General features: G+C 24.1%; 1 protein-coding gene across 2 annotated transcripts in view; it reads left to right on the top strand.

Moving 5' to 3' along the window:
- The first annotated feature begins 1,875 nt into the window (after positions 1-1,875).
- The window catches only part of LOC136985434 (cell adhesion molecule Dscam1-like), a 216,609-nt gene continuing 201,792 nt past the window's right edge, over positions 1,876-16,692 (top strand). For both annotated transcript variants that reach the window (XM_067282718.1, XM_067282717.1), the window contains exons 1-2: positions 1,876-2,209; positions 12,717-13,046. In XM_067282718.1, coding sequence (XP_067138819.1) covers positions 2,155-2,209; positions 12,717-13,046 — 385 coding nt within the window. In that variant the 5' untranslated portion in view covers positions 1,876-2,154. The remainder of the gene's footprint in view (positions 2,210-12,716; positions 13,047-16,692) is intronic.

The following is a 16,692-nucleotide window of genomic DNA, read 5'->3' on the forward strand; positions in this document are numbered from 1 at the left end:
ACATTCTGAAAGGTCTAAAAAAAGGTAAGTGATCAGTCTGAAAAGCCGTAATTTAATATACATTACCTGACAAAAAATTTAGATAATAGAAATAAATTATATCCATACTTTGAAATTATTCTAATTTCTTAAATAATAAAAGCATTATTTTATAATATATTAAACGTATAAAAATTAAATGTATTATAAAATTAAATATTAATATATTTTAGATGATACTTTAAAATTTAATAACTTATATAATATTTGATGGAAAATTTCCCAAATTAATAAAACTGAAGACATAAAATTAATAAATAAAGTTATCATATGATTGCATTTTATCGATTCTATTTTTTTTATTATGGTCATATAAGATAGAGAGCTTCAATATGTGATGAACTTTTATGTAATTTTTCAGTTCAGTTCAATAAATAGGAAATGATGAATCAATAGAAGTAGCTTTGTATTATATGAATTTAACTTCAATGGATTTCTTCTTCCCTGTTTCAGAACCCAATTTCTCGAAGATAGTCTATATCCTTCATCTTCTATCTTCTAAATTTCTTTGGATTTTTCTTGGATTTTATGGATTCCATTACCCCTTATAAGTTTAAATCATAATTGTCAGCTTAATCTAACTTTGTCTATCATAAAATTTAATAATAATAGTTTATATATCTGTTAAAAATTATATTTTTCTAACAATTTTAACTTCTTCGCCGTAAAAATTAAATAATTAAAAAGTTTCTATACATTTTCTATATTATAAATGAGTAATTTAATTTTCTTTTGGAATACAGTTTAATTAAAATGCATTTTTTAAACATTTTTTTACGCAAGAAAAATTTGTTGAAATATTATTCTCTTGTAAGTAATTTTATGAAAATTTAATAAAACATTAAATCGATAAGAGTTGTTTTAATGGGATTATAATATGAATTTATTATGCAATTATTTAGTACAAAAGGCAAAATATTATGACAATGGAAGCTAGCGAAATGATTATCCAGAATAATTCATTACCGGATGACCTATCAGACCAGGAACTATCAGTCTCTATCTTAACGTTCTGTACGAGCGTTAAGTAATGTGACAGTTTATCAGTTCGCTCCTTATCATTGGCTGTGGTGAGAAGAGGATTATCATTCTTACTACTTTTTTATGGATATCGATTGTAGTGATCATCCAAAGCCTCACTAACAGCACAAAGGGATCAATGTTTAGCAGAACTGACACACGGAGATCAATGTATAGCAGAACAGACACGAAGTCTTCTTATCTTCCTTCCTCTGATGATCACAACGATTATCTGTGTATAAGTGGCAATGGCCTAACCAGCGTTTAGATGGATAAAAAAGTCGAAGAGAGAAATGAGAATCAATCATTCTAAATGACTAAGCTTTGACCATAACGATGTTTTCTTGTTACTGACGATATCAGCAACAATGATGCAGTTCTTAACGATATAAGATACATCTTTTCCTTTTGTGGGACATACTTATGAAAGCATAAAATTTTTAATATTAAATTTATCCTATACAAATATTTTATGCAAGTATAACAAAATCATGCATAACTAACAACATAAAATGCTTCCGTTTAACTGACCATTTTCAAATATAAACTGATTTATTAATATATTACGCCAACGTTTTATTCAAGCAATTCTGAATCATATATATAAAAAATGATATTAATATTTAACTCTGGAAATTACATCATATTAATCTGTTAGCTTATTAAACGGATTGTTGTCCCATATCCTCTATCACGCTATGATACTTTATCATTCGATTTGTTATGATTGAGTTATACTTAACCACGTGGTAGTTAAGTATAACTCACGTGGCTAGAGAGCAGAGGGCGCTCAATCCAAGCTTGTATATCTCCAGTCAATCTGATCAGGTCGGCGTGCAGCCTCTAGATGCTCTCAGTCTGCCACTGAAGGCGTTGGAAAAAGGACGACTACTTACTTTTTCCTTTAATACAGGTGCATACTTCGTTTGCTGTGTGATATTGCTCTATCTATCAAACATTATATCACGATTCAGATGGGATAGTGTGCATATACTTAAAGAAAAAAATATTTTAAATGTGGACCACGTGATGGAGTTGTTGCTATTTATCGTTTTCGGTTTATAAAAACTGGAAAGATAAATTTCTGATTAAGTAATGATGGATATGGGAAGTGTGCTAATTCAGTTATTAATATTAACTACTCACAGAGGTAAGTTTCCGTTACTTTTAATTAATTTCTGGTTGAAGTCATTAATTAGGAAATTAATTTTTAGTTTTTATGATGATCGTGTAATTTTTTAATGCTTACTTTCTTCTGTTTAAAACTGTTAATTGAGTTTTGATGCTATTTTAGTACATAAATTTATACACTTTTTTTTAAAGTGGTAAGAGTTTTGATGTATTTTTTCCAGTTTTGTTTACGATTTTATCAAGGATGAATGTAAATCAGCTTTATACAAATGCATATATTTAACGGATTACAGACGAACTTTAAAGTATAAAATTTAAGTAAAACGTAAAGCTTATTGAATAAAACTTTAAAATTTTACAAAAATCAAATAAACCTTTATTTTTTTTTACTTACAAAATTTCCTAAACTATACAAACTATTCACGAAGTTTCCATAGAAAGTCTTATATCATTATAAATTTCGTGTATAAAAAAAAGTCGTTTTTAAAATCAAAATAATTTTTATATCGATTTTTTTAGAAAAAAAATAAAAAATCGACTAAAGAAAGAAATTTTTAAAAGCAGAATAATAATAGAAAAAAATGCATATATATTAAAAAAGCAAATTTACATAAAATTGCCTATTAAAATACAATACAACGAGAAAAAATTATTTTAAAATAAAAGCTTTTATTTTAAAAAAGTTTATATTTAGAAATTATATTATATTGTAAAATTTAATTAACATTAATTACTTAATATTTTCGAAATAAAAAAATAACTTCAGGGGGAAAAACCAGTTAATTTTTAAACTAAACATTTTAAAGAGCCAATCAAAATGGAATATAGCTGCTAAGATACAAACCTGCAGGTGACAACTATTCATCTCTAGAGTGAGATGTGAAGTCTTTTCTGCAGACAAATAAGAAGGCATAGAACGGACTTTACAGGGTACAGCTTTCTTAGCTCACAATTCTGTAAGCGCTTTGTTCGAGAACATATGATAAAAAAGAAGAAGGAAGACAGAAAATAAAATAAACCAACTTGATTTCTCAAAGTAACCCAAAAAACAACAACAAAAAAAATACTTTAAACGTACATAACGATTTTTTAGAATAGCATAAGAAAATGCATTTATTTAGCTATATTTAGAAACCATTAAATCAAATTCGCTGCATACTTTATCCGATTTATAGCTTCGATTAACGTGTAAATGTCTTAAAATATGATAGCTTTTTTTTTCCTTTTTTTTAATCCAAAATTTATCAGAAAGTTAAAATTTTCTGATGTCAACTTGTCAGTTTTTTTCCCTCCCTCTCCTCTTACTTTTTTTTTTTTTTAAATTTAAAGAAAGTGACAGTTAAATATTCGTGCTTTTTAAGTTCATGTAAAAAATAGTGAATTTAATATATAATTTATTAATTTTTATTTATTATTTCTTATATATAAGTATCTTTAACTTCTAACAAGGGAAACAGTTCAGCTTTATCCAATTTCTATTTGTTTCGTTTCGAGTCTAATGCCTTTCCGAGCAATACAAGTGTGGTTACTTCAACCGAATGAAAACTAGATTAGAAAACATTCTTCTAAATAGTTAACTACTCCAAAAGAAATAAATTGTAACATAAGCTTCTAATAAATTCTACAAATTTTAATGTGTTTATAAGAAATAAACACCTTAAAACTCGAAATGTCTCTTATATTATTTACAATAGATTTTCTTTTTTAAATATAAGAAACTCTCTTAAAAGAAAATCTAAAGTATTTTTTAATACAATATTTATATAAAATTATCTTAAATTTTTATACATTTTAAAGTAAATTTTGAAAAATAATACATTTATTATATCTCGTTTATAAAATTTATCATTATAAATTCATTTCAATATTTTCTAGAAACTATCTAGAATATCTTCAAATGAATTTATAATAATGTATTTTATAAATAATCTAAAAATTCATATCTCACTAGGAATATATCATTTTTTATATAATTTTATGAGGATTATAATGTAAATGTATAGGAAATTCTAACAAATTTCTAGATAATTTTATTTAGCTTATCAGAAAATTTTTTGAAAATTTATGTTTATACTTCATAAAATTTCACAAAACTAATGAGGTAAAAAAAACTAGTTCGAATATTTCTTAGATAAATTGCTAAAAAACATTGCAAAGTTATCTAAAAGTGATAAAAATTTATGCTAATATCATAAAAAACATATTTCTAAATATAATTTTTTCGAGCGATTTAACATGTTTATGGTCCGTCGGAAGTTTATTTTTTATTTTTTATTTTTAAATATAAATTTAAATTTACTAGTTTAAAATATATAAATATATACTACTTTCTTATCCGATTTTTAAAGTAATTTATATAAAATTTAATCGCATTATTCTGAATATATCGGGAGAAACTTTAATTACATCCTATAAATTTAATAGACATTACCCCCAAAAATTTACTGTAAGCTTTTCAATTATTCTTCATTTATCTTAAATACTAGGATTAAGGAAATGACGATAATATTGATCCGAAATTATTATTTTGTAATTATCTAGATAAAGGAAAATTCTGAAATGATAAAATTGAAATATCATTAATAAGAGATTAAATTTTGTTATATTTGCATATTTAGATTAATTACATTTGTAAGTATGTAAAGATAACATCATTCTTTGAAATTTGTTTTAAATGTCATAAAAATCAAAATATACATGAGAAATTTTTTGTATGAAAAATGTCTTATTTTTTTTTATAGTTGTATATTCACACATGTCATTCTTATATTGAAAATATTATTGTTTGTAATATTCCATCTCGAAACTGGACGTTTCTACTTGTACTTGATAGACGTTCTATAAAAAAGAAAAAAAAATACAATATTCTCTACTTTAATAACAAATTTTTATATATATATATATATATTTCTTCATCGAAGCGTTGAAAGAAAAATATGGGCATTTCCTTCGTGCAAAATAATATTTGAATGGCTTTATATCCTGATATCTCGAAACATGTTGCTTGGAATATTTCCAACTGAACTGTTGCTTAGATAATTTTTAAATATATATCAAACAGTATACTATTAGGTACGTTAAAAATCGATAATGTTCTAAATTTAGTTATATATATAAAATTTAATTTAATTTTTTTAAATAAAAAAAACACTAATTTCTTCTATCTAACTCAATAAGTTGAATTTTTAATAAAAAAAATTAATCAAAATAACAACATAAAGAAGTTTGTATGTATTATTTATATGGCTTCGAGACATTAAAATGTAATATTTTAGCTATGTCATAGGCACGACACACGCAGTTCCATAGTAATAAAAACAAGCTTTGTGCAATTCTCGAGGGACTTGTAACATCTTAGAATAGGGTCTCTTGTATATCTAAATCAAAACTATGTTAGCATCACACTCATAAACCGAGTGGTGCACGTAGTTAGGACAAAAAGTCTGGAGTTGCTTAGAATCAATCGGCCTTTGATGTCCCTGTAGACCATTACGCTGGTAGATAAGTACAGCAAGACCAATGCGTAGAAAGAGATCAGTTGTGTGTACACGACCTGGTCATCAGACTAATGAGGTTTTAGTTGTCTGGAAAGTGGTCAAGGAAACCAATTAGAAAGACTGCAGCTGTCAGCCTGTCTACACTAATCATGGCAAATGGTTGTTGAGGACGAAAACTTCCTTATACACGTGTACTATTCTTTAACCCAACTCTTAACTGGAAATGTTTATTTTACGTAACGATATTATAGTTAATGGTAGTCGGCTGTGTTCTAACCGCATCTGTATTAGAAAGATAAAAAGAGGAAAATAAAAAAAAAAATATAAATAAATAACTTTAAAAAGAATCAATGCAACGAAACGAATTTTCATTTCTTTTACTCCGTTTTACATTTTTCGACATTGGCTATTGGTAACTGTAGAATATGGACATTTTTGTCCATTTTTAAAGAATTTTCTGGACAAAATATGATAATATCCCATGAAAAACTATTTTGCGTATCGAAAAAGCAGACAGCTTTGAAAGATTGGAAACAGTAAGAATAAAATTGTCGTTTATATTCTATAAGCATCGAATTCTTTGTTTAGTTAAAGATTTGAAGAATTTGCAAAAATGGTTTCGTTTTAGAAAGGGAAATATTTTTATAAAAAGATTAGTCTTTTTTCCCTCCTGCATTATCTTAAAACTTGAAGGAAGTAAAATTAGTTTACTTTAAAAATAAATAAATAAATTTTTGTAGAAAATATTATTATAAAACTTTTTAATATTAATAAAAAAATTTTAAATTTTTTCGGAAAATTTTTTAATATAAAAATGCACTGAAAATCAATTTCTTAATTTTTTAGTTAATAATAAATGATTATTTTTAATTTGTACATATTTTTCCTATTAACAATATAGTTGTAATGTAATTAAATAATTTTTCAAATAATCACTAATATCGTTTATAAAAAAAAGGTTTACTTAAGTATAAAAATTTATTGTATAAATATATAATTATAAGCTATTAAATGAATCAATACTTTTGAAGTTTAGTTAAAATCAATATTGCGTGTTTTCATCTTATTAATCACGTTTCTTTATATTATTAATTACTTGATGGCTCGATCCGAAGCTGAGTAGAAGAGCTATAAAAAAAAATACATTTTATTTTTATTTTTTAGCATAAGTGCACACGTATACATTACATTATAAATATATAATACTGTATAAAAATTCAAAATTTTTTTATTATCTTATTGGTCAATTTTTATAGGCAAACAATTCGCAACGCGCTAATTGGTCTATTTAAAATTTAAATTTTAAATTTGAATTTTTAAACCTTTTTCAAAATATGTATATATTACGTTATAAATTTCAAAAGTACAACGTTAAGTATAATTAACTTACAAAGGAAGAAACTGAAAAATTTAAATTAAAAATTTTTATCTAATCTTATTAGTTAATTTTTTTTTGTACGCAAAAAGTTAGCATCGCGCTAATTGGTCTATTTATAACTTCTTAAAATTCAAATTTTAAATTTTAATTTATAAGCCATTTCTAAAAATGAGTTTAGTTTTAATTAATTTTTAAATTAAGTTTTTAAGACAAATACAAGTTTTTTTTTTAAAAAATATGTTTTTAAAATAATGTTCTGTGGACAAATAGAATTTTAATTTGAAAAAAATAAATAATGAATAAACATGTAAAGAATATTTTAAAATTTACTATTTAATAAAAATCAGGTTTTTAAATATTTCGAAATGTTTTTTAATGATGTTTTGTACTTTTGTAGGAATAAAAAAAATGTTGTTTCTTTTTCAATTCATTCATTTCTATCCCAACGATATTTTATACATAAATACAGTTTATGATAAATTGAAGAAACCTTTTTGTAATATTCTTATCTAATGACATCTTATAATGATTATACAGAAAATTACATACTGAAGATAGATATAATTTCATCTTTTCTCGGTTTGTATGTTTAGAAATAGGAATTTCTTTTTTTCTTCTTCTTTCTTACTCAAAAAACCTTAACGTTTACGATCCATTGAATCGAAAATTAATGATGAACAAAGATGCAGATGCGTGAAGAAACAACGATGAGTCCTAACGATAATATTTAAAAATTAAAAGAAAACTATCAGACAACTAATTATTTAATAAAGGAAAAAAAAAACATTTAAATTTCCCTCCTACTATAATTTATTAAGATAAATAAGTAATTTAAGTTTCAAATAAAGAGAATTTGTTTATCTTTATTATATATAAACTATTAAATTTTCTTTATAAATGGAAATAAGTTTGATTATTTTATTTTGTGGACTTTAATAATAATAATAATATAATAATAATAATAATATCTCTAGTCAAAAGATATCAACACATACTATTTACCTGACTATAGAAGTAATAACGTTATAACTTCTGTAAATGATAATAAAGTCGAGAAATTTACACATGAATGAACATTAATGAAAATTTATTTAGTTTTGCAAAATATTTTAAAATATTTGTAATAATTTCCTAAATTAATTTTGTTATGCAAATTAGTGCATACTGGATGGCATTAAGATGATGTTTGAATTCTTACAGATAAAGTTTTAAAACAAATTAAAATTTTTATATTTTATTAATAAAAAGATAAATATGGAATTTCGAATATTTGTTTAAGTGTAAAATTAATGATTTTAAATAGTAACAGGTTATGAATAGATCATTTATTTTATGAAAGAAAATTTTCGTTTTCTTTTATCGATTAGGACGAAAAAACTGTTAACACGAATCACCTCGAGTCTTTGAAAAGTTTTGTATAAAAATTTGAAAAAAAGTATAATTTTTTAAAATATAAAACCCATTAATAAAGTCTGCTTCGGATAGATTTTCTATTATAGCAAAATTATGACATTTTTTAAAAAAAGAATTGTTCTTATAGTTTGTTGGTTTCATTCCTTTTTGTCAACAGTCTTTCCATCAGAAATCACCATTCTATCCAAAGGAACACCCGCAGTTTGTTCGATGATCTAACGGTCTTGGAAGAGTCACTAATAATACACCTTCTTCACTAATGGCTCAATCAGCCAAGTAATGATTTCTACTCCTGGTATACTGTCAGCTATTTGCTGGACTGCACATCGGTCTCCCTTCTTGTCGATAGCGGGATGTGCTGTCAACCAGAAACACCCATCAATGATGTGAAAAATTTTCCACTTCTCTGAGTTTCTTCCTTGTTATTTTTTGCCCGCCGGACTTGTCCGATAAAAGAAATTGTGCTTAAGACCACAGTCCGTCACAGAATGTATGTGATTGAAATAGCTCGACTTTGATCGAAAATGGCTCCTAACCTTTTGCGCCAAACAATTCTATGAATAAAAATCCCGCCCCTAAATATACAGCATTTGTTTGTAAATTATAGTTTAGCGGCATACAAACATATATATTCGTGTAGATATACATTTAATCGAATGCTCTTCGAGTGTTTGATAGCTGTATTTGTTACATCTGCGGCAGACATTTCTGGAATTTTCACTTCATGATAAGTTTATTTAGCAGCAAATATTATCTTACGACTCAATAATTTAATGTTTAACGTTTTCTAATAATTAGCTAATTTACTATCGTAACATCATGATAATAAAGATTGCATATCAAATAACATTATAACATTTATTATATTTAACTATTAAATCAGCCACATAGTACTGGTGAATTACTATACTTTATACAAGATAAAGTTCTATATACTGTAATATTTACATATATAGCTGTTAGAAAGATTAATTATATACAGAATAGCTTCTAAGTATGGAATTTATAGTTTTAATTTTATATTTTGTAAAGAATTTCTTATTTTCTTATTTACGATTCTTGAATTTTATAAAAATTCGCAAGAATTTATATGAAATTAAATACATTTTATTTTAATTGAATAGATTTTTATATAATTCTATGTAAAAGTAGTGTTGTTCATAATTTTTAATAGTATATATTTATAAATATTTTAAAAATTTATCATGCGAATTAAATGTTTAAGTTTTATATAATAATAGTAATTTATTATAAAATTCATTAAAATGTATTATAATTTTTAATATTAAGCATATAAAATTCTGTTATAAAAAAAAGTTATGAGAAAAATTCAAAATGTAATGATCTGCAATCAAATAACTGAAGTAAGTATTCAGTTTAATAAGCAATAATTTGTTTAAAGTTTGAATAAATATTAAAAAATATATCAAAGTTGAAAATTATGTTTAACCGGAGGTGATAAACAATTTAACTAAAGATTGAAAAGCTATTAAAAGTTTTACTTGCAATTTTTGACTCATTTTAAAGTCGAAAAGTTTTAAAGTAAGGATTTATCGAAAGGATTAACGCTTTTATTCACTAAAACAATGAATTTATGATTCACATTTCCGTTTATTACCTATTATATCACCAAATAATTAATTATCCTAATAAAATAAAATTCTTAAAATAAATGAATTTTAAATATTGATTATAAAAGGAATTAATTAAAAATTTTTAAATAAAATTCTTTAAATTTTAATTATACTTTTATACCATTTTTATTAAAAATATCATGTAAAGTATAAAGAAATAAAGTTGGAAAAATTTTACGAAAAGAAAAATATAGAAACATTTTCTTAATTTCTAAGAAATGTTGATGAATATTAATTGAAGAAATTTCTAAATAAAATTATTTTATGAGATGTTAATTAAATAACTAATTTATTATTAGGTAAATTTAACGGATATTGAAGTAAACGTGTGAATATTTTATAAAGTAGAAAGCCTCGGTTATTTAATAAAATAATTAAATATCTTGATCTTTGTTGGGATTTGTGTATAAACGAATGAATCTGACATGGCTGATTTATCATCCTTAATTGTGGCTGTAGTGGCTGTCTTGTGAAGTCTCTTCATCAATCCAATTCCATTCTCACTTTGTTATCGTATTATGTTTTAGATTATTTTCGATAATAAAGGTGTTTGGCCGGTATATTTATTTTCTAAACTAGAAAAATTAAGTTTAACTTCAACAGATGGCCGGGAAGTTTATATAAACAACGTCCTTATAAAACCCTATATATAATTATAACAAAAATAATATAGTTCTGTTTATAAACTAGTGCAAATTATATTTATAAATATTAAATTAAATAATTTACTTTAATAAAAAATAGTATGATTAATTTTATCCTGGAAAAACATTCTTTCGTTTATCCATCCGTTGCAGGGATGAAGATGTATTATAATAATAAAAAAAGGATAAAATAAATTCAAATTCTAGTTTAATGTCGAATAAATATAGAAGTATGTTTGCGAATTGAAAATACAACTGCTTAAGAAAGTTTTTTGCTAGTGGGACGAACATTTTTGCATAGTAAAAGAAGGCTGAATCTTGAGGGAAAATCTGAACCCAGTGTAAAGCAAAAATAAAAAGAAGGAAACGAAATTTTGAAGAAAGAAAATATTTGTGACGTCTCTGCAGATTTAGTTGAATAAGAATGCAAAAACCATAAGAGATAAAATTCAAACAAATCACTGAATAGAGATTTTGAATTTGTAAACTGACAATTGTGAAAAGTGAAATATCAAATTATCATATTCATGCTATTTTTGAAAATATTATAAATCGCATTTATCAAAAGGTGTAGTGAAAGGAAAATATATATATATATCTGTTGTTTTAAACGAAAAATCATTTTTCGAAAGTTTGTATTAGTTTAATTTACATCTTAATCATAGTCTTAACAACTCTTGTGAATGGTAAATCGATATCAGTTAATTACGATTCTAAAGATCTTAAAGCATGTTCATTATAGATAAACAAAATCATCATGTTCGATAGAAATGATCTGCAAGTTTTAATGCACATGATTGTTTCTTCTACCGAAGAGGAATAGAAATGTAATTGTCATTAATCTGTCGTCAGTTGTAATGAAGCTAGTTAATGTATAAAAGATTAGTAACAAATTTGATGAAAGTTTGTTAGTTTATGTGTCATTGAATTAATCAGAATATGAATGAAATTTTGATTCATGTTTGTGCAATTTACTCCTCTTATTCTAATGTTATGGTGCTATCGTGTTAATTTTGTGATTTTTACTATAATTAACTAATTAATTAAATAATATTAAACACACTAATATAAAAGACACATTGAAATTTATTAAGTTTTAAGTAGAATATATTACATTTATGTATACATAGTTTCAATAAAAATGCAACAGAATTAACGCTTAAATTCTGACAAATCAATGAATTTATGATTCATATTTATATTTATAAACTATTATTTCACTAAATAATTAATTAATCTGATAAATAAAATTCTGTAATCATTAAGAAGATTGTTTTTCAGTATTTTAAAAATTGATAGAGGCAGTAATTAAATATTGCAATCCAAGAACTGGTGATCAATCAATAGATGTCAAAGTGTATCAATATCTAGTCCATGGAAAAGTTCAAAGTACAATATTTGGAAACAGTAGATGTCAAAAAAATATCTAATTTTTTAAAGTGCTGTTAAGAATATAAATTTATATACAATATATTATAAATTGATAGTAAAAATATGCAAATCTGCATTGTTAAAACATTTTATTTACTTAAAGTCTTTATTGTTTTAAGGAAATGTTCATTCTTCTAGCAGCTGTAAATGTAATTTTATGTGCATCAATAGAATTTTAATTGAATAAAAATTTATTTTTTCTTTCATTTTTAACCGTTTTGTGGTGAATTTTAAAGCTTACGAGGCTTTTAAATTAAAATAATAAAAATTTTAAACTAGTAATATAGTTTAATTAATACTTTTTTGTATTATACCTCATTAATAGTAAATAACGTGAAAATATTCTTATGAGAATATTACATAATTACATAAGGATATTTTTAAAGGATATATAAATATCTATAAAGTTCTAATAAAGTAATTCATTTAAACTTTTAAAATATTAAAACATGTTTATTTATCATCATGTTTCTCGATAATATAGTATTTCATTTTACATGTATTTATAAATGAATATTTTAATTTACAGTTTTATGTGCGAGCAGCGCGACAGAAATTCAAAACGGACCAACATTCATTAACGAACCACCAAGCCATGTAGATTTTCATAATACTACTGGCACTGTGATTTCGTGTTCGGCTCAAGGTACACCGACTCCATTAGTATTTTGGACATCGCAAGATGGTACTCCATTAAGAGAAATACCCGGGTTACGTCATGTGAGACCTGACGGTTCATTGGTTTTTCCACCATTTAGAGCGGAAGATTACAGACAAGACGTACACGATGATATATATAGATGTGTGGCATCGAACAGCGTTGGCAACATTTTCAGCAGAGAAGTACAAGTAAGGGCAGGTATGTAAATAAATTACAAGTTAAGAAAATAAATAAATAACGGTAAACAAAACTTACATCATTTACAAATACTGCACATAAATATTTTTACAGATAAAATATATTCTTGCACAAAATTTCATATTATACAAATGTAATTTACGATGCTCTAATCGATAGTTAATTATGGAGAAATTTATATTATTTTAATATTAATTTCTTAATTTTCAAATATATTTATAATAATTATTTTTGTGCGCTTTTATTTGTAAAAATATTTCTTTTTTATTGTGTATAAATTTTAAAAATAAATTGTGTAAAATATTTTAGAAAATTAATAAATAAATATAAAAAAAGTTAAAAATGACATTTAAAATAAAACTGAGATGATTTTTAATTTTATATTTTAATAAAAACTTCTCAAAATCTTAAACTTTCGTATTTTATAATCCAAAAGTTATGTGAATTTTTTAATTACAAATTATTCTTTTATTAATTTATTTTTTAATTATTACATTAACTTTCCTGCTGATTTAAATATGTTTTTTTTTTTTTGAATTTTTGGTAAAAAATTATTAAAATTTTTATTTTAAATTTACATCCTTTTTAAATTTAAATATAAACTATAATTTGGAAAGTAAGTAAATTTATAAATTTACTTCTAATTTATAAATTTATTATTTTTTCTACTTTTAGATTTTTGTATGAAATTTAATTTTTATTCTAAAAATTAGAAAAATAAATTCATTTAAAATTATTGAAAAACAACATGTTCAATTAAAAGTAATTAAATAAATCAATAATAATTATTGATATTACTATTTAATAATGACAAACTCGCTAATTTTCCTACGTCATACTCAATAAACTATTACATTTATTATAAATTCTATTAATCCTTTTGTTTGGCTAAACGGAATCTAATCAAAAAAGAAAAAAATCCAAGATTTAAAAGATGTTTAATTACATTATAAACAAATTTTACAAATAATCTCCAATAAAATTATTAAAATAAATATCTACCTTACTCGCTGTAAGTAATTAAATGCAGGGTCTTCTCGTTTGGTTGAAATAATTCACATTTTTAAGTTAATTTGACGTCATCTCTTCAATTTTGCGATGAGACATTCTAAAGAATGACGACACTACTTTAACCAATTAAACAGACTTGTATTAATGTGAAAATATACACAATTTAGCTACACAAAGTAAATTGAAAACCATGAAAATCTAAATACTACAAATACATTCAAGTATCTCTCTTTTAATTATCTAAAGTAATAGTTTTCAAAGTGTTAGTACCCTCTTTGCCCCGGTGGAATTATCCAAATGAGCACTAAGAGGAAAGTGGGCAGCAGGGATGACTAGAGATGAGTCCCTTCGAGCGCGTTACCTACACTGGACTATAATACTTTTATATTGAATAAATATTGAATAATTGCAACAGCAGACTTCAGTATTAAGAAGTTCTTCGCATTTTCCACATCATATTTGATAGAATATGTTTACGGTACAGTCATCTGACTTCTCCCCACGCAAAGAAATCCACTCTAAATTATTGAACGTGGCGATTTAAAACTTTGTAAGTGACTTTAGACTAGGAATCGAGAAACGTATCAGGTTCATCGTTCACGTTAATAATTTACTAATATTGAAGAAGGTATTAAAATTGATTTTTAAGATTCTTGCCTAATGACGATGCACTTCACAAATTAAAATCAATTAATTAAATTTATTAGTTATGTCGAATAAATAACATTTTAAAAGTTTTCATTAAATATAACTAAACATGTTTTGTTATCGTTTTGAATTTAAGTGTTTTTCTTAATTAGTCATATAAATCGATGTTTTAATAAATAAATAATAAAACTAGTAGGATAGAGGAAGGAGTGTTGGAAATGAGTTTATGGAAGGACAGCGAGCAAGGTAAGTTCGCGAATCACTGATCTAAAGCCGTCGGGACTACAGAATTCGAATATAAATAGCCTAAAAAATTTGATTTACAATAGAATTCGAACAACAGAATGTAATTTTAAAACGATAGCAATAGTAATAAGATTGATTATTAATATAACATTTTCAAAAATTTACATTTTGGATAATTTTACAATTAAAAAATAATTACTATTTATATTATATATGTACTTTTAGTTTATTTTTGCTGAAAATTTTAAATTGTTTTTATTCTAAATTCGTTCTAATACATAAATTTACTCCGCTGTATTTGATTAAAAATTGTCTATTTAACGATAATTTAGCTAAATTTTTTATTGTTTCTCATATTTAATATTAATTTTACACTCGTGTATTTTGTACATTAGTACCTAATTGTTGTCCCTATATAAAATACTCTCTCTATCAGGTCTAATCAAAGATGTTTCATATACTCCATATTTTTCAAGGATATTTATTTCACTTATAGCGATAAGTGGGATATCCTTGATAAAAGTAAATAAAAGGATATCCCACTTATTAGAATAAGTGAAATATCTTTCATAAAATTGAAGTATATAACATACCTTTAATTAGACCTGATGAAGGGAGAATTTTTTAAAGTTATATAGAACAACAACTAAGGCATTAAGAAACAATACCTGAGTATGACCCCGAAATTAAATATGAAGACAAACAATAAAGTTAGATATATTAACGCTAATTAAAGGATTTCAACCAGAATAGAATTTACGTTTTATCACAAATTCATTAACTTTCATATAAGAAACTCTTCATTATAAGAATGAAGTTATTAATTTGTCCTCAGTAAAAATAAACAATTTATGGATTTATACATAACACCGCCACACACACGCATTATATGTATAATTTAACATTAAAGTCATTCAAAATGTGAATTTTTGTGGAAATATTACGTTTATAATCAGTATTATTACTGCTATTTATTTATTTATTTATAAAGTTTTAATTTATACTTAGTCTATGAAATTAGACGAATCGATCATATAGACTTGCGTGAAACTTTATTTAAAATAGTTTAAATTATATTTAAATTAATTTGCAGATATATTTATATTATTAGAGAATATTTTAAAATTGTAATATGCTGATTGAATTCTGTTCTAAGTCAAAGATTTGAGATTATGTACAGTAAGTTATATACAAATTCAGTTATTCCTGACATGACTAAAAGCGATAGTATATACATTTGTATATAGATTGTTTGATTTTTGAGGTTTATAATTCATTTTGTATCTTGTGAGTGTATATATATATATATTCATCACAAGATAATTTTACCTGTAATTTTATATGTTAAAACATATAAAATTACATCTAGAAGAAAAACTATATTACAGGGTTAATTAGGTTGTAGAGATTCTAAGAGAATTGTTGATAATTATCGCAATAAGTATGGAAAAAAATTCATTTTTCGAATGCAATTAATTTTCTAAAAATGTTTTGAAATTATTGTAATTGGCAAGAAACGTGATCTCTTGAAGAACCTGCAAAGAAACGTGTTCATAGAATAATTTAATAAAAACGTTATTCTTTTGTATCAAAGTATTAAAAAAAGATTTTTTAACATCATAAACAAGAATTGGAGTTCATTTAAATAGATAATTATAGCTTTTTATTGATTGATTTGTTTAAACAAGAATATAATTTGATCGGAGAGGAGATGAAAAAATCCTTTTTTCTTTCCTGAATA

Source organism: Centruroides vittatus, unplaced genomic scaffold, assembly GCF_030686945.1.
Source record: "Centruroides vittatus isolate TY-2023 unplaced genomic scaffold, ASM3068694v2 contig_970, whole genome shotgun sequence".
Lineage (NCBI taxonomy): Eukaryota > Metazoa > Arthropoda > Arachnida > Scorpiones > Buthidae > Centruroides > Centruroides vittatus.